General features: G+C 36.6%; 2 protein-coding genes and 1 pseudogene across 2 annotated transcripts; 1 reads left to right on the top strand and 2 right to left on the bottom strand.

The window, feature by feature from the left end:
- Window positions 1-1,256: 1,256 nt before the first annotated feature.
- LOC137718498 (uncharacterized) lies at window positions 1,257-2,583 on the bottom strand. Its single transcript, XM_068458061.2, has one exon. The coding sequence runs from the start codon at window positions 2,503-2,505 to the stop codon at window positions 1,471-1,473; it is 1,035 nt and encodes a 344-aa protein (XP_068314162.2). The 5' UTR covers window positions 2,506-2,583; the 3' UTR covers window positions 1,257-1,470.
- A 3,813-nt stretch (window positions 2,584-6,396) lies between these two features.
- LOC148695204 (nuclear poly(A) polymerase 2-like) lies at window positions 6,397-7,614 on the top strand. The gene is made up of 4 exons (XM_088699111.1): window positions 6,397-6,724; window positions 6,803-6,865; window positions 6,938-7,137; window positions 7,219-7,614. The coding sequence occupies exons 1-3, from the start codon at window positions 6,536-6,538 to the stop codon at window positions 7,061-7,063; spliced, it is 378 nt and encodes a 125-aa protein (XP_088555237.1). The 5' UTR covers window positions 6,397-6,535; the 3' UTR covers window positions 7,064-7,137; window positions 7,219-7,614.
- Window positions 7,615-7,683: 69 nt separating this feature from the next.
- On the bottom strand, window positions 7,684-10,983 carry LOC137718530 (uncharacterized; annotated as a pseudogene).
- Window positions 10,984-19,240: the final 8,257 nt, after the last annotated feature.

Below are 19,240 nucleotides of genomic sequence, written 5' to 3' on the forward strand. Positions count from 1 at the left end.
TTTATTTAAGCCTTGATATCCCATCTTAGAATTGAAATCTCACGTCTAGAAGTTGACAATGTCGTTTGCCTACCGCCCGTCATCAACAATTTTAAAATCACGTAGGACAAAAGATTAGTCTAGTAGTTCGTTGGTCTCTATCTAGCTGCAATAAAATACAAGTCTTTGCTACCAGTTGCGTCCATGTTTTCTAAACATTCATTTCAAGCATTTAAAAGATCATAGAATATTATCGTGAAGGCCTTAAGAAACCTTTAAATACCTATAAATATTTGTTAACTTTATTTTTTAACAATTAAGGACATTTTACCAATTAAGGACAAATTCCATGTGAACGAGTTTGCAAATCATGCACCAAAAGTTGGGCTATTTTAATGGGTTTTGTCATTGGTTACAACTTACAAGTTTGCTACAAGTTTTTGGGGATTTTAAAGTTTCAAGGCCTTATATATAAATACTCCCGATGTTGAACTTGTTAAATCTCAAGTTAAAAATATAAAAACCAAGATTTAACGATTAAAATGTTCTCAGTATAGATATTTCGGAATACTATTAAAATGCTCTCAAAACGATTTCTGGATCCATTAAAGAATACAAGAACATGACCGTTATCCTATATACCATGACGTATTGACTTCTAGATTGTTGAATTAGGATAATCAATTATGAAGTTTATCCGACAAAAACTGGATTTGTAAGTCTGATACAATGTTTTTCCACGGCATCTATTCCGATATTTTTCCCTTTTTTTGTCAAATGGTTAGGTGTAGGGTCTTGGAATTATTGCAGGGAGTTATTCAAGTGGGCAAAAGAAAAATGTTTGTTCTTCTGTAAAATGGAATTGTAAATACTCACTCGCGTCAGGTGCGGCCTGCTTATGAACTCTTAGCTTGTTGCTTCCCTTGGGTTTTCTAAAATCATACTTTCTTAAAGGTTAAAATGTTCACATTCGATTTCATTAAGCTAGATTTGAAGTTAAAATGGTTAAGAGCAGTTAATCCAACTTCTGTGGTTAGATCTGACAATAGATCGGATTTTGATTCAGGTTCGAAATAAGATCCGATATAATTAACAAGACCTCTAATCCAACTTGATAATCTTCAAATATGGATTAAGGCTGATCGGGGTCAGAAACATTAGTTATGGTGCAAATTAATAATACCAGTTTAGATGACGGCAAAAGGTCTCATGTATGAATTGTTAATCTATGCTTTTTCCAGTATATGTATGTATTTTTCCAATTACAAACTTTGAGATCGAACAAAGAAATTAAGAATGGTGTATATGCGCAGTAATGGGGCAGTTGTTTCTCTATGTTTGTGATTTTTCACTGCACACCACCATCAACCATTCTCCTCTCATGTATGAATTCTACACTGCTAATTAGCAACAAATAACCAACTTTACAACAAAAAGGGGAAGAAAAAAGTTTCTCAAGAACATATCAAATCATCAATTGGGGATCGATATTCATTTTCTTGAAAGAGACCCAAAGCCATTGGCAAGGGCACTGACTGCGGGATTGAAGGCCAATCTGCCCAAAATGCCCTGCTTGTAAGGCAAGAAGGTCTTCTTCTTCATATCATTAGACACTGCTTTGTTCGCAGTGTAATGCAACTCGTGAGCTGAAACTGGATGCCCTCTTCTCCTCGAGATCGAAACTGAGGCCGGGCTGTCTATTGACCTGAAGCTGGAGTTCTTCACGTCTTCATTTTTCCTAAACAAAGTTAAGTACTTCGTGAATGGATCTTTATCTGTGGCTCTTCCCTCCGAGGCGCTTCGAAACAACAAAAAATCCTTTAGTTTCCATTTTCTTGAAGCCTTAGAATCTGTGCAGGATGTAACCATAGCTTTGGGAGCTAACTGCTTGGTGTTTTGTTGTTGCTTCTGTTGCTGCTGTTGGTATTGTTTTTCTTCTTCTACCCATTGGTACTCGGAGACCCTCAAAGGTGATACCGATCTTGTCGCTCTTCGGCCTGAAAGGGAGGATGACAAGGCTGCTGGAGTTCTCTCTCTACCTCTTTGTTGTTGTTGTTCGCTTATTCTCTCGCTTCTTCTTGTTGTGTTGTCCATTTGGGTCGTCGGATATTCTTTACCCTTTTTCCGTCTAGGTGACAGAACCTGACGGAAAAATGATGGAGTGGGTGGAGGCTTATTAAAGGGTCTAATGACGCCGCCATCGAAAAGCTCTTCAGCTGAAAGAGAAGTTCTTTGTACCTCTTCACCAACATCAAAAGCAAAGTCATCGAATCCAAAGTCATCCTCACGTTTAGGCGATTTTGGTGTGGCTGCTTGAGATGCTGCCTCATCATCTTCCCAGTTACTCATGTTGGAAAACTCCTCAAAATCCCTGTAAAACTCGGACATCCGAGTTGGGCTTGTTGGTGCACTCATATAGAAGTCCCCAAACCGCCTTGGCGTCGAAGGCTCAGTCACAGACTGCGAGGATCGAGCGCTGTTGAAGTCGAAATCCATGGCTGCTCTACTTGGTATTATCACCTCCATGGATAATGATCAATCTATATTTTGCTTTGCTTTGTGTTGGGAGAGTTTGGTTTTTGAGAGGGACTGAAAAATGAGAAGACAAAGGTTAATCATATATATGGAGTACAAGTAGAGGAAGGAACATAGAAATTACAATAGAAGGTTGAGTTTGTTGACCAATGACCATCACACTAAGACAAGGATTAAATTAATGATTTATCTGGAGCCGCCCTTTAATACTTTGTGACTAATCATGGTTTATTTTCTATTATTACTTGTGCTATAAAACACTAAAACATCACATGCCGAAACTCTCATCATTTCTTTTTGTTTTTTTGTGTTTTCTTATTACGGTCCGAATTTTCCTTGAAATTAATGGAGGGCATGGACGTGGCAACATCAACATGACAACATGTTAATCTTAATTAAAAGTAAATGTGGATGTTAAACTCTATTGTTCATTTTATTATATATAACACGTAATGCAATACGTCAAATGACTTGCATTTTCGATACTCAAAAAAATTTTCTTTACATGATGGTGACGTTTACTTAAGTAAAACTCATGGCGCAATGAACTGCATTACCCATTTCACGTTTCACCTGTGTTTCTTTGCCTCCAAGTTTATTTGGGTTGACCACAATGCATGCACGTAGTCGGTTGCTTTACTTTCACCTGAGATGTGGGATTAATTATAGCCATAAGTTTGGCATGTGTTTAAAAAGCCCAACCGAACGATATGAACAAAATATGATGCGGGTTAGTATAATATGTCATAATCATGGGGAACATAACTAGGGTTGGTTGAGAAATATGGTAAGGAGAAATGTTATAAGGGCTATCTTAAAAGTGAGACTCTCTGCATGGGTTCTCTGTCATTTCACAGTTTAATGTTAATTTTCGTACCAACTTTATAAAATATTGTACCAAAAACATAAGGTGACACAGAGTTCATAGAAAGTTCTAATTTTGAAAGAGTTCCTCTCTATAATAAAACATGTAAAATTGGCTTTTTTTATTTTATTTTATCCTTTTGGGTTTCCCATTCGAGATGACGATGAAGTTTAAGGAAAAATAAAGCTAACTACGCAGATTAATTGGCATGATGATTGTCACCACATCGTAGTGGATGTATTCTAAACTAATTCATGTTTTGTTTGCAAATTCAATTAAGCCGATTAAAGAATGTTACGTATTTTTGTATTTATGTTTAAATTTTTCTCAATTCATATAGTATCACCCTGTCAAAAAGTATATACTTTTTTTCTCGATTTGACGCCCCACCCACCTGAAAGATTAGCTGAATTGGTTCAAGATATTGGTTGATGGCTTTATAAACGTGCCAAAAGTCGCTCTTAGATTAAATCTCACTTCTAGAAATATTTGAAGCCTCATCATTTTTCTTGAGCCATGTAAGGGCGACATCTAATAAGACTGATGTTGTTGGGTGCAGCTATATATCTTGCTTTGGGGACCCAAATACATCTTATGGTGACGAAATGTTGTACAGCTGACGAATTTAGCCGAATCTCGAGCTGTGACATAAGCCCCTTTTGTTGATTTTTTTGTGCAGAAAAACAAATTTGGTAGGGAAACCTTATCACCTTTTACAACACACCTACAACAATTTTTGCTCCTCTCCATAATTTTCTTCGGTAACCTTTTTTTTTTCGTAAATTAAGAAGAGACTTTTATAGCACTAATCTTGCTATCATGACATTTTGTTTCATGATACAATGATATTTGTAAATGTTTTTCACATAATGACGATGTATTGTGCCATATATGTTGCCCTCGAAACAAAGATGTCAATTTCTTTTTTTCAATTCATGTGTCACTGGTGGTTGCACGCAATGCTATCCACGTTATTACTTGGTACAACAAATACATGTGGCCTTTGGTGAGGAACAAAAGATGCATAAGCACATGGCGGGGTTAGGGTCTTAGAAATAGATGTAAAGTAGTGGTTGGGCAATGCAGCCGGCCCAGTTAGCCTTAATAATGCTTTCAAATTGTGGGTGCACGTTTTGTGCCCATCACATATATTATTTTGGAACATATTGACAAGCTTTTGCCGTCCAATGTTCCCCCTTGTATAAACTTTAATAAGTAATGTTAGGTAGACTAATTGTTTTAGACAAAATTTATAAATCATTTAATGTGTCATTAATAAGAAATAAGCACATGAATCAACACTTGACTAATAATCCAATCATCAGCAACCACGTTATATATTTATAAAATATGGTTTAAATGGATGATTTCCCTAGCATCACCCAACTTTAATACCTAATTTAGTTGGATTTTTGTGCTTATTTGTGAATGGTATAAACAAATGTTCTGCACTATTTGTTTATTGTATAAGCAAGTAGACGTTTGGGGATAAAGAGATATGTAGATTAGTTTTCAAAGAGTAATGTTCTCTCGCCACAATTATATTTCAGATATATATTTTTATGCTATCAATTTGCGAAGCTCAAATTAGCAAGCGTTGCCCTCAATCGAGGAGCTAGACTATGGTACGGTGTTTCTTAAAATACTCGTAAGTAAATTTGTTTGGTACAAGTGACATGAACATCATGATTTATATGACCAATCTCAAATTTGTTGATAATCTCACATTGATTCAACCATTTAATTATCTGAATTTTTTCGTGGACAGTTACATGCTCATGGAAACATGCGAGTAGCAAAGAAGATTATACAATCTTGAATCTTCTTCACTTCTAATGGTATCGTATACATTTGAAACATTCCGTCTTAGTTTCTTAAACAAATGTCAAATGGGATTAAGAAGAAAAAGACCATCTAGAAGTGAAGACAGCTCACGGGGTTGAATCGTTGGCTGATAAGAGTAATGTCAAAATATGCATGACACGCACGACACGAGTGCACATCTATACCCTAAATATTTAATTCAAAACAAGGCATCGTATTCATACGTGTGTATGCAAATTAAAACAAAATACTCGACTCATGACAAGCACAAATTGACACACAACCCATAAATTAAACATGCCCCTACCTTTCAAGTTTCATATATGTACAAGAAGCTAGCTAACTTCGAACAAAATAGTAAATAAAAAATGTAGCAAGAACTATGACGCCCGTGTTTGTAGTCTACAGGTTGCTCATTAACAACTCGTGGCCTTGGTTGTTCTTTTATAATATTATTTTTATACAAACGATATTGAGAAATAAGATATTCTAACGTATGACCTTGAGTACAAGGATTAACACTCTTATCTCTTAACCACTTGTTGCAAATAGTGATTTTGATTTAATCAAGCTAGTTATATACTGAAAAAAGAAAGATGATAATCACACTCTTTTTCTATCATAATACACTCTTGTCTAATTATGCATGTTGTTTACTTCTGATTTATTCAGTCCGATAACTGTGGATGCAATGACTTTTGGCTGCTTGTGGAGCAAGGCCGGTGCCTCTCTCTTCAATAAGAGAGTATTATCCACAAAATTAGACAAACAAAATAAACTAATAGAGATGATTAGTTGGGTTGATATTAATTGATTAGGTCCAGTTGCCTTTTCAAATGAGAGAAATGCTAGTAATTTTCTCACCTAAAAAAGAATTTTTTATGTGCTTAGAACATGATCTGGTATACAAGTGTCATAATATAAATAGTTAGATATTTAAAAAAAAATAAAAATTCAACTACTTGTATTATGACACTTCGTGTACGGGTCGTGTTCTTAGCACATTGAATTTTTTTTTTTTTCTAACTTACCTTGTCATTTCAATCTTCACTACTACAAAAACCACTTTGTGCGACAAAATAAGTTTGTTGCGCAAAGTACAATTTTGTTGAGCAAAACCTTGTGCGATGAAAGTATTGCTATTTGTTCTGTTTATCCATTTCATTGTGTTTCATGACCATATGACCATATATGAAAAACTATTTCCGAGCCAATGTTATTTTTCTCTTGCATCCTTCCTCACTTGTTTTGTCAGCTGGGCCATTTAAGGTTCTGGTACTAGTGTGGAAAATCGGTCTATTACTAACATTTGAAGATGCATACGCTGCTACCATGATAGAGATAACAAAGAGTGATCGTGGTGTTCTTTATGATATTGATGTGGTGTTGGAACACGCTTGTCAACAGGATCTAGACATCTCACACGGATCTGTGCTATATGATGTTGATGAGCAAACTGTTCGAAGTCTGAACGGCTGCAGGGTTGCAGATCAAATTCTTAAACTTGTCCCCAATGTTGAGGTTGATCACGGTTATCTCTTGCCCTGGTTTATTTTGTGGTTTAATTGACTCAAAGTGTGACACTCTATTTAACTGTAGCACTTCCGGACGACACTCAGATGTTTGAAGTTTTGGGCTAAAAGACGTGGTGTTTATTCAAATGTAAGTTTTGCTGTGTTCAGAGCTGTTCAGAATCTTCATTATTAATAACTCAGTTTTTTCTGTTGTGTGTAGGTTACTGGATTCCTTGGTGGTGTAAATTGGGCTATCTTACTGGATTCCTTGTGTGTAGGTTACTGGATTCCTTTGAACCTTTTCTCTTCTTTGAGGCATACAAAAATTATCTACAAGTGGACATAGTTGCAGCTGATGTTGATGACTTGCTGACGTGGAAGGGATGGGTGGAATCCCGGTTTAGACAGCTTACCCTGAAGGTAAACGGTTTCTTCTGGAGTTGTTTTGAAAGCTTTTATAGTGGTTTTCCTCTTAATGTTGTGCATTTTATCTCCGTGCAGATAGAACGAGACACGAAAGGGATGCTGCAGTGCCATCCATATCCTAAGGAATATGTCGACGTATCCAAGCCATGCCCGCACTGTGCTTTCTTTATGGGTTTGCAGAGGAAAGAGGGAGTGAGAGGTAAAGAAGGTCAGCAATTTGATATACGTGGAACAGTCGATGAGTTCAGGGAACGAATAAACATGTACATGTTCTGCAAACCCGGGATGGATATATATGTTTCTCATGTTCGCCGGAAGCAGCTTCCTCCCTTTGTTTTCCCTGATGGGTAACTAGTCGTTCGTACAACCCGCCATTGTAATACAGATTTTTAGCAATTCTCCCTCTCTCTCTCTCTCTCTCTCTCTCTCTCTCTCTCTCTGTGTGGAAATAAAAGCTCGATTTTGTCACAATATCGAAACAGTAGTACCAAGTGAACATTTACTGCAAAACTGAGACTAACAAGCTTCTGAGTCCAAAAGTATTTACAATGCTTCCCATCTCTTAATGCATAAAACTATACTGATCTTGAAAGTTGAAACTAGTGGAAATTCGGCATGTGGAACCCCTACCGATGCTTTCCCGCAGGCATATATTCGCGGTGAGATTTCTTCTCAATTATTATGTACATTACACACTGTAAACTAAGCTATCGTCCACCTCTTTACTGCGTTTGTAACTGGAAAGGCAGGTGGCAGTGCTAAGGAGGGGAGAAACATCAAAGTCACTGCCCATCTTTCCCACTTCAAAACCATTCGACGGACCATGGCCGAGAAGAATGTGCAGAACTTCCTTCATTGAAGGACGAGTTGAAGGTAATGTGCTGGTGCAGATGAGTCCTAGTTTTAGCACGGTGGCCATCTCTTCCAAGTAACACGGTTTTGCGATCTGCCCATCGAGGGCATCAGTTACGGTCTTTCCCTCGCTGTATTCCCGCCATGCCCATTCTGCTAGGCCTGTATGCTCATCTCCACAGTTGGGTTCTCTCCCGGTTGTTAGTTCCAGGAGTACAACCCCGAAGCTGTAGACGTCTATCTTTTCGTTGATTTTTGTTGTAAAGAATACTCTGAAAAGCAAAATGTCGTACAATATAAGCAATGTCCGAAATATATGAATGCTAAACAGACCAATTTAAGCTCTTACCTGGTGCCATGTAGCCGAAGGAGCCTGTGATAGCGGACATTGTGTGATGATCTCCGTCCTTTGAAAAAATCTTTGCCAGTCCAAAATCTGCTATTCGAGCCTTGAAATCAGAATCCAACAAGATATTGCTGGACTTCACATCACGATGAAATTATCGGCGGAGAGCAGTCATGGTGCATGTAATACAAGCCTCGTGCAGCCCCTATCGCAATCTGCAATCTCATCGGCCAGTCCAAAACGGTGTAATTAGCCACACCCAGGCCTGATGCTGGCCTTCTCCTCTTCCCATGTAGCCACTTATCGAGGCTCTGATTTGCCATGTACTCGTACACAAGAAGCTTCGAATTGTCACTTGAAATGCAACACCACAACTTAACAATGTTCGAATGGCGAATTGTCCCCAGTATCTCAACCTCAGCAATGAATTCTTTCTCAAGCCTTTCATCCAATCTGTTGGTGTTACAAATCCTTTTCACCGCGACATATTCACCCAGGCAGTTGGTGCTAACCTGATAAACATTCCCTGAACCCCCACTTCCAATGAGATTGGTATCCGTCAAACTCGCCAACACGTTGAACTCTGTGAGATTCAGTCTGTGGAATGAGGTGAGCTTCCATGTTGCCAAGTCCTGACCGCACCTTCTCCTCCAGTAGTCTCTGACCACGAAAAAGGTCAATAAAACAGTAACAAGGAACACCGCGATGGAAAGGACTAGAATCATGGCAAGGACTTTCGAGGACAGCTTGTGGGAGACACGGACTTTGGTGTAACAACCGGGAAGGTTAAGAACTGGACTATTGGCGCAAAGATTCGAAATGTTCAAGAAACTGTTTTCATACGCGAGATTATCAAACACATCTGGGATTTTGCCGGAAAGCTTGTTGGAAGACAAGTTAAGAGAACTGAGCCTCAAGCTGCCAATCTCAGCTGGGATTTCGCCTGTGAATTGGTTCCCGGACAAGTCCAAGTATAGCAGGTTAGGCAACGAACCAATGACTGCTGGAATGTGGCCCGAAAGCGCATTTCTCGAGAGGTTCAAAGTATTCAAGGATTCCCATGAGATGATCTGAGATGGTAATTCGCCCGAAAATTGATTCCCGTCAAGCAGCAGAGTGTTCAGCTCAGAAAGACTAGTCAGTTCAACTGGGATTTTCCCCGAAAACAGATTCCCGGACGAACCTTGAACCGGAATCTCACCGGAAAATCTGTTGTTGCTAATTTCCAGTCTCGATAGGTTCCAAGCCAGCTTGCTGGCGGGAAGCTGACCCGAAAACAAATTGTCACTCAGCATCAAACTCGACAGAGTTAGTCCAGTCCAAACTCCGAAGGGAACCTCACCCGAAAAACGGTTGTGGTAGACCTTCAGCGTCCGCAACGAATCACAATTTCCAAGCCCTTTCGGCAACTCTCCGGTAAGATTATTAGAGAACGCAACAGCTCTTTGCAAAACTCCTCCACTGCATAATTGTTACGGCAGAGAGCCGCTCAGCTGATTCCCGGAGACATCAAAAGCTTCGAGCTTCGAGTGAAGGCCTAATTCCGGCGGCAAGGTCCCGTTCAACATGTTCTTAAAAAGCTGAAATACCCTCATCGCCGGAATTAGGCCTAAACTCTCCGGAATCCCACCCGTTAATTGATTCGAAAAAAGATTCAAAATTCAAAACAGTCAGATTCTTTATCTTCCCAAAATCTTGTGGGATCGAGCCGCTCAAATTGTTCATGCACAGATCAATCTGAGATAAATTCGAAGCCTCGACAGCCGGCGGTATCTCCCCTGAAAATTTGTTGTTAAAGAGAAACAACTCGCTCAAATTCTTCAACAAAAACAACCCACCTGGAATCTTCCCTTCCAGATTGTTCCCCGCAAGATTCAAGTTCTCGAGGTTCGACAGACCTGAAAAACTCTCCGGAATCTCTCCGATCAAGTTCGTATCCGTCATCCACAAGCTCTTCAGCTTCTTTAAATTCCCGAACTCCGTCGGGATGCTGGCCGCCGCCAAGTTTCCGTTATAAGGCATCTCGAATATTTCGAGATTTGACAAGTTCCCGATCTCCCACGGAACACTCCCGTTGAACAGATTCAAATAAACCTTGAGTGTCCTCAGCTCCGTCAGCCTGCCGATCGCCGCAGGAATGTTGCCGGAAAAATTGTTTCCTCCGAGGTCCAAGTACTTAAGAGACGGCGACATCCGGTGGATATCGGGGGGAATTGGGCCGAAAAAGTAGTTCTGCGAGAGGTCAAGGACTTCGAGATTCGAGCAGTTGTAGAGAAATTTCGGAAACTCGCCTGGAATTACATTCCAGGCGAGGTGGAGCTCTGCGAGGCTTGGTGGGAGCTCGCAGACGGCCTCCGGGATTCTCTCCGTGATGTTTAGGGGGAGCCCAGTGACCATGCCGTTTGTGCAGTTGATCCCCGGCCAATCGCACGGTGAGGAGGAGGAGTTCCACGATGGATGGACGGTGGATTTCCCCATTGTGCCTTGATCTTGAGGAGGATTGACTGCTCTGTGGATTGTGAAATTACAATCAAGGGTAGGGAGACGAGGAGGAAGAGGAGAAGGGAGTGTGGGAGTGGCAGGGGTGTTTTCGACATTTCATGTGGCTTAGTTCGTTTGCTCTGGTTGGGTGTTTTACCTGGAAAATGTGATTCAAACTTTGGATGGTTTGAACCGCGGGATTATATGATTTTCTGCGTGTAGAAATGCCACCCACAATGGCCAAAATTACATTATGCCACTGAAATTGATTTAATGATAATAATCGTGTCGTTTTAGTCAACTTAGGGGGCGTTTGTTTGCCCTCACTAAGTTGGACTGGACTGGACTGGACTAGCTATTAGTCCAATACTGTGTTTGTTCCATGCTGGGACTAACATTAATGAGACTAAAGGGGACTAGCATGGACAAAACCCTTCACTAAGAGGTCTTAGCGAGACCCCCCAATAACCATGGGACTAGCTAAGACTATCTTCTCTTTCTCGTCCTCGTCATGCTCAACGACCACTCTCGACAGACTCCTCGTCATCTCCGGTCACCTAGATCAATCATTAACTTTCCGACTCTCTTTCAGATCCATTTCACAACCAACTTTCATACAAAATATACCAAATTGAAGCTGGGAGTGACAAGATTACGATTTTACTTGAATCGAGGCCAAAATGTGGTCGAATGTGGCTGGAAAATGGCCTGGAAGTCTCGGCCTGTTTGGGCTTCTTCAAATCCATGACAGATTCGAGCATTCAAAGCTAAGATCTCGGTCCAGGGATGGTGATGAATTTTTTGGCGGTGCTAACTTCATCCAATTTAACGAGGAAATGGTAGGAAAAAAATGAAGAAAAAGATAAGATCATAATAAAATATTAATAATTTATATATTAAATAATATAATATTATAATTTGTTATTATCCAGCTTCTTAGTCCAATACTGCACCAAACGCTTCACTAAGTTAGTCCAGTTTAGTCTAGTCTAAGCCAGTCCAGCTTAGTCCTTGAAGCTAATCCAGTCCGAGATAGTCCAGTGCAACAAACGCCCCCTTAGAGGTTTATTTTTACATGCATCAAGTGGAGCTAATAAGTAAACATGACAAACGAGTCGTGTTCGTCTCATTTTTGTGTTATATCTGTTATCTTAACGTGTTGTATAATGTTAAATTCGTTATTTTAACTAGTTATTAACATGTGATCAGATAACGATCCGATCTCTTAACGCGTCATGTTGTTTTTTTTCGGGTTAACGGGTTGTAAAATAAATTGTCATGTTTAATGTCTAGATCTGACAAATAATATGTCATCATATTCTTAACGGATGACCCGATAATGACCCGATTTATGAATGGGTTCTTAATGGGTCATCCGATAACGACCTGAATCGTTAACAGGTTGACTCGAAACCTATTATTTTTGTATTGTTTTGTGTCGAATTAACAAATCGTATAAAAAAATTTCCAAGTCTACTAATAATCATATGTTTAGGGAGAAATTGACAAAAATAATTATTTGGTGTGGTCTTGTCATCATTTTCTTGTCTATTGTCTAAGGAAAATATGGATCGTTTAACAATATTAAGTAATAAAGAAAAATCTAGGGGCTGCTAATCTCTATTTAGTTAGATGATAATTATAATCTAATATTCTTGAAAGAATATTTAAATTAAAATTCATTGTTTGATTAGTTTGGTGATGTAATGCAGTTACTAGTAGATTGTGAAATATCGATAACAAAGCTTATATTCTAATACTAATGATTATGCTAAGCTGTGTATGTGAGTTTTACTAATCTCTTGATATGGCGTGAGAAGATAGATTAAAAATACATTTTTTTACATGTTGAAAGAGACATTTATTTGTCATTTTGATAAATTTTTCAATATGACGGTGATTAGCTGAGTGGCATATTTCGTCCATAATCCTCGAGCTTACGAAAAGTGATTGAGGGCAATATGCTGAATATGAAAATGAACATGGGACATTGCTTTAATTTTTTATTTTTGGTTATAAAGCATTTCTTCGTGCTATTCGCACACTTCTTATCAATTGTTATTTTTTGAATTTTTTTTTTTAATTCATTCAATCCATCTGCTGAAAATATGTAAAAAATAAAAAATGATATGTGAATGCCCCTTTCTCCAATATCCGTTAAACCTATATTTATATTTTTTTTAAAATTAATGATCTTCAATGTCTACGTTAAGTTTATTTCAAAAGTCAAAAAGAGTACAATTCCACGAACTAGAAGGACAATGGCAGGTAATCGGAAATTTCATACTTGGTTACTCTTTATATTTACAATTAGTTTTGTGATGAAATTTTATTTCTTTTATAGTATTAGAGCAGGCGACCTACATGTAAAGCTTAACGATCACACGTACTTCATGTCACTCAATTTATGTTGACGACATGTGTGCCTTGAAAATTCTCCACACATGAAAATGTGTGTGAGGATATGAAAATAAAGGAGTCACATCGGTGAGGGTCAGCTCCTCGTAAGGCCTTAAAAAAAATTTCTCATATTTCAACTGTTTTTATGGCAAAACCTCAACTTTTTTTAGATAATGTCTCTACTATTAATTTGTGTATAAAAATCAATGGAGGTATTTGTTGATTTACCCCTTGAATTTGTATGCAATTGCCAATTTCCCTCTTCCCAAAATTCTAATTTTAGCTGATTGCTTCTTGAACTTTTTTAATTAACTAATTTTCGAACTTTTATAATCATGGTCTGGTCATTGGCTAATATGCATGGTAATTAAAATATGTCCTTTTTCAGAAGAACTTCATAAAGATTAAGGACCTCTCAACTTTTGGACACGCTCATTGCCACGGCCGCCTATACGACTGTTGCCATTCAACAAGCAGTCAATTGAGTGGAAAAATCAAAGAACCAATCACTAAACAAGACAAAGTTTGAACCAAAAGAAGAAGATAGATTAAAAAGAAAGAAAAATGAAACTATATAGATCTAGTAAATGTTACACAAAAAAAAAAAAAAAAAAACCTAAAAGCTTTAGCATTCGAGAGATACAGTAATTGAAATTCGACCTTTTATACTAGATAAGTCGATAATATTGTATATCAAATAAATTATGTATAACATAATAAACGGTGAATATGTTATGTAAGTCGGAGAAAGATAGAAAATGATTTGAAAATAGAGCATGTACATATGCACTTTTGGTGGCTGAATATGTAATTTTCGCTTGGTTTAGAAAACCAAGTCCCCTACCCATAGAGCACCACTTGAGCAAAACGGTCGAATTTTTAGCATATGCTTTAGAGAAACATGATGGGCCATGCATATAGAAGGGACGACGAACTTATTTAGTTGGTGGAGTAAAGAACTTATTTAGTTGATGCACATATTTTGTTTGTAGTTTGGTTTTGTTTATTATTTGGAGCTTTTGAAGGTCTGTATACAGTACAATGTAGAGGGTGAACAAATATTATTTTGTGGTGGAAAATTGGTAGTGTGGGTTGTCGGATGATTCTAGTTTTTGGGCAACTGGGGCGGGTCATCTCTAACCTAAGCCTTTTTTATGAGTTGAAACTTTTTATGTTTTTTCTTTTATGTCTATTTGTAATTGTTGCAGTGAATAATTATTACTCATGCTTTGTTTGTATAAGTAACGTCTTCTTTCTGTATGCCGATTCTTAGGACTTTGTAGTTTGTACTTTGTCCATTTTGATTTCACATAATGGATGTTCTCTACCATTGACAAAAAAAAAAAAAAAACATCGTCTGCACCATATACAAGTTTCCTTTCTATATTAACATTACATATATTTGGTTGCAGCATACACTACTACAAAACCATTTATTAGTGTCGCTATGATAACTGACAAGAAATGTATATTACTGTCGGATTTTAAACAAAATCCGATAGAAAATGGATGCAGTGGCGGATATACTAACCGACAGATCTGCCAGCGTCAGGAAATGAAATTTCTAACAGAAAATAGTCTAAAACCGACAGAAATTGTGTCGGATATAACCGACAGGATATATAAATATAATAAATAAATAAGATTTTTGTCGGATAAAACTGACAAAAAATACTAAAACCGTCAGAACTTCTGTCGGATATAACCGATAGGGAATTTATTAGTAAGAATAAATAAAAACATTCTCGTCGGATACAACCGATAGAAAATATATTAATAATAATAAAAAAATATAAATCACTTTCTGCATTTTCCATATCCCCTGCATTCACCATTCGAAACCTTGCCGGAGCTCGATCTCGAAAACCTCAAGGCCCTTAAAGTCTTAGGCAAGGGAGCAATGGGCACTGTTTTCTTAGTCCACGACCCGTCATCCGACCCCTCCGCCCGTTGCCCATTCGCTCTCAAAGTCGTCGACAAGTCCACTATCCGCTCCAAGCTAGACGCCAAGTGCCATGCCCGTTGGGAAATCCAGGTCCTGACCAGACCATCCAGCCCCAACCCTCACCCGTTTCTACCCTCCATCATGAGGTTGTTTGAGTCCGACGAGTTCATGGGATGGGTTGTCCCTTACTGCCTCGTATTTGAGGTGTCTTAAGCATCATCAACATCATAATGTTGTGCTAACCGTTCTAAGAGACTTCATTCGCTCATGGCACCACCACCAACAACATCCAACCCACTGAAAAAAACAACACAAAATTATTGAAGTTTTTCAATCACCTCTCCCATATGAGAGACACAGAGAGAGAGAGGGAGAAAAAGAGAGAGAGAGAGACAGACAGACAGAGGGGGGAGAGAGAAAGCAAGAGCGCGAATGTTACCTTCGTCATTGGAGTCAACGGTAAGACTTCGAACTTTGGTTGCAAGTGTTCGAATTGGAAATAAATGAGGAGAGAAGAGAAGGAGAAGGAAATGAGGAGAGGAGAAAGGGGTGAAGAGAGAAGCACCGGTGCAAGGAAGAGATGGAGGGGTTTTATTTTGGAAAATTTTCATTACTGTCGGTTAAAACCGATAGAAACATTTTTTTAAAATGAAAACCGACAGAAAATTTTCATTATTGTCGATTATAACTGACAGAAACAAAATGGTGGCAAAAATCCCCCCAAAATTCCCTCTGAAAATTTTAAATTCCCCCCCCCCCAAAAAATTTTGTTACTATTTTAAAAAATAAAATAATAATTGTTTGGTTTAGTAAATAAATAAATAATATGTATTTAAAAAGAATATGTTTTTAAAAATTAAAGAAATAATTGTTTGGTTTAATAGATAATTTTTATACTTTTGGTTTAATAGATAATAATTCATGTAAAATATGCGATAAAGAAACAAAAAGAGAATTGTACAATGAAAATGTCATCACACAAACTAAATATTGACTAATCAATACTTCAAAAACATAAATAAAAATTTAGCACAAATTACTTTTCCCACTTCTAAATTTAGGCAAATTTAATGGAGATATGCATTCTACGTAACTTTTTTCAACGATCCAACCATCAAACTTATTTGTACACACTTCAAGATTGCATACGTAAAAAATCGAAAAAACAAACATTCAAAGATTATGTAACGGAACAAAAGTTTTCAACGGTTATAAACGAAAAATCACAATGTAACGGTTATTTTAGCTCCGATTTTGATTATTTTTTACAGCTACACTCCTCGACCCTATAAGATTGCATTGAACGAATTCGATCTTCAATTTAAAATATTTACACTAGTGGATACCACAAAATCTTATTTTATACTTGATGGGGAAGTATAACATTAACTCTAAGTGTTTGTTTAATCTACCGTTTTGACTCGATATGCATTCTACCAAAAAAATTTCAACAATCTAACCGTCAAACTTATTTGTACACACTCCGAGATTGCATACGTAAAAAATCATAAAAAAGAAAACATTCAGAGGTTACGTAACGAAACAAAAGTTTTCGACGGTTATAAACGAAAAATCACAATTTAACGGTTATTTTAGCTCCGATTTTAATGATTTTTTTTATAGCTACACTCCTTGACCCTATAAGAATGCAATGAATAAATTTGATCTTCCATTTAAAATATTTACACTAGTGGATACTAGAAAATCTTATTTTATACTTAATGGAAGTATAACATTAACTCTTAAGTATTTGTTTAATCTACCGTTTTGACCCGATATGCATTCTACGAAATTTTTTTCAACGATCTAACCGTCAAACTTATTTGTACACACTCCAAGATTGCATACGTAAAAAATCACAAAAAGCAAACATTCAAAGATTAGGTAACAGAACAAAAGTTTTCGACGGTTATAAACGAAAAATCACAATTTAACAGTTATTTTAGCTCCAATTTTAATGATTTTTTACAGCTACACTCCTCGACCCTATAAGAATGCATCAAACAAATTCGATCTTCAATTTAAAATATTTATACTAGCGGATACCACAAAATCTTATTTTATACTTGATGGGAAAGTATAACATTAACTCTAAGTGTTGGTTTAATCTACCATTTTGATGCAATATGCATTCTACGAAATGTTTTTCAACAATCAAACCGTCAAACTTGTTTGTACACACTCCAAGATTGCATACGTAAAAAATCGCAAAAACAAACATTCAAAGATTAGGTAACAGAACAAAAGTTTTCGATGGTTATAAATGAAAAATCACAATTTAACTGTTATTTTATCTTCGATTCTGATGATTTTTTGCAATTACACTCCTCGATCCTATAAGAATGCAATGAATGAATTCGATCTTCAATTTAAAATATTTACACTAGTGGATAAATCTTATTTTATACTTAATGGAAGTATAACATTAACTCTTAAGCATTTTTAAATCTATCAATTTGATAGGATATGCATTTTACAAAACTAGTTTCAATGATCCAACAGTCAAAGATGTTTGTATATACTCCGAGATAGCATGTGTAAAAAATCGCAAAAAAAAAAAAAAAAAAAAACCATTCAGAGATTATTCTAGCGGCTGTCCAAAATTTTGCTTTATTCCTGTCGGTTATATTCGACAGGGCCAAGAGTGAAAAAATAAAATAAAATTTAAAACATGTGTTTATTTACTTATTTTTAATCAATATAACATTTTAAAATAATAAATTTAGACATTATAAAGTACACCGGATGTTCATGTGTGTTTATGTGCCAGACAATGTGCTTTGTGACACATTGAAAAAAATTGTTTGAATTTCTTTGTATCTTGTTGCTTGCTTGTGAGGGAGCATAATCCTTATTACAAAAATGATAGAGTTTCAGATTGTAGTTTGCTATTATTATTCTCTCAGAAAATTTATGGCTCGTGGGAATTGAGTTTATTAGACTTTAGAGTCATGAGTGAAAAAAACAATTTAAAATATGTGTTTATTTATTCATTTATTTTTAATCAAGATAACATTTTAAAATAATAAAATTTTCATTTTTGTTGGTTATAACCGCCATAATACTAAAATAATAACCGCCAGAAAGTAAAATAATAAAATAATCAATTTCTGTTGGTTATAACCGCCGCCATTAACTTAAAAACCGCCAGAATCTATCAAAAATATTTTAAAAAAGGATTCAAAAATACTGCCGGTTATAACTGACATGATTTTTTTTTTATATCCGCCACTAAATATCCGCTAGGACTTTATGTTGGATATAACCGACATGATTTTTCTAATATCCACCACTAATTAAATGATGTGTCAGATATAATTTATATGACATGATTTTTCTAATATCCGCCAATATCATCCGCCACCTAAAGCTAATATTGTAGTAGTGATACAACATCCTATTGAATTTCTTGCTAACATTGTTTTGTCATAGGCTGATGTTTTTTGGGGCAGAATTGAAAATATTAGAATAACCAACACGAACGTACCCAAAGGTAAACTAACATGTTTTAAGAGATTAGGAGAGCTTATAACTAAATTGAAAGTTGAGATGGCACGTCAGAAGAATGTCATCTTAATTATCGTGTTTGCTCCTACTTTCTTTTATCAACAATTATCATTTGTAAGATTTGAACTTAGCAACAGAACTACTCAATATTGTTAAATTAAATGATCATTGTGATGTTATAACATAATTTAGAATATATTATCACACACGTTTTGTGATTTTAGTTTATTAGAGCACTTGGATATTTGGTGCTTTTGATAACATTGATAATAGGCACATAGACATGCATCCTATTTTGTGCTCCAAAAAAGATTTAGATTAGTCTAAAGTGCCTAAGTGGGCTTCCACATACCACTTTAGAAGTTTGAAATGCTTAAAAGGAGAGAAGAAAAAGCAGAATACCTTTGGAAAAAAAGCATATGTAAATGTAGAAAATGAAGGCTACATAATTAAAAGTCTCCCATCTAGTAACTAGACTACTTCATCGTGTAAAAATTAAGAAAATAGTTGTTCTTTTTGAACACCAAACATGTTAATGGAGTAGTTAATAGGATACTATAAGAGCC

Source organism: Pyrus communis, chromosome 8 (genome assembly GCF_041283825.1).
Source record: "Pyrus communis isolate YQ-2024b chromosome 8, ASM4128382v1, whole genome shotgun sequence".
NCBI lineage: Eukaryota > Viridiplantae > Streptophyta > Magnoliopsida > Rosales > Rosaceae > Pyrus > Pyrus communis.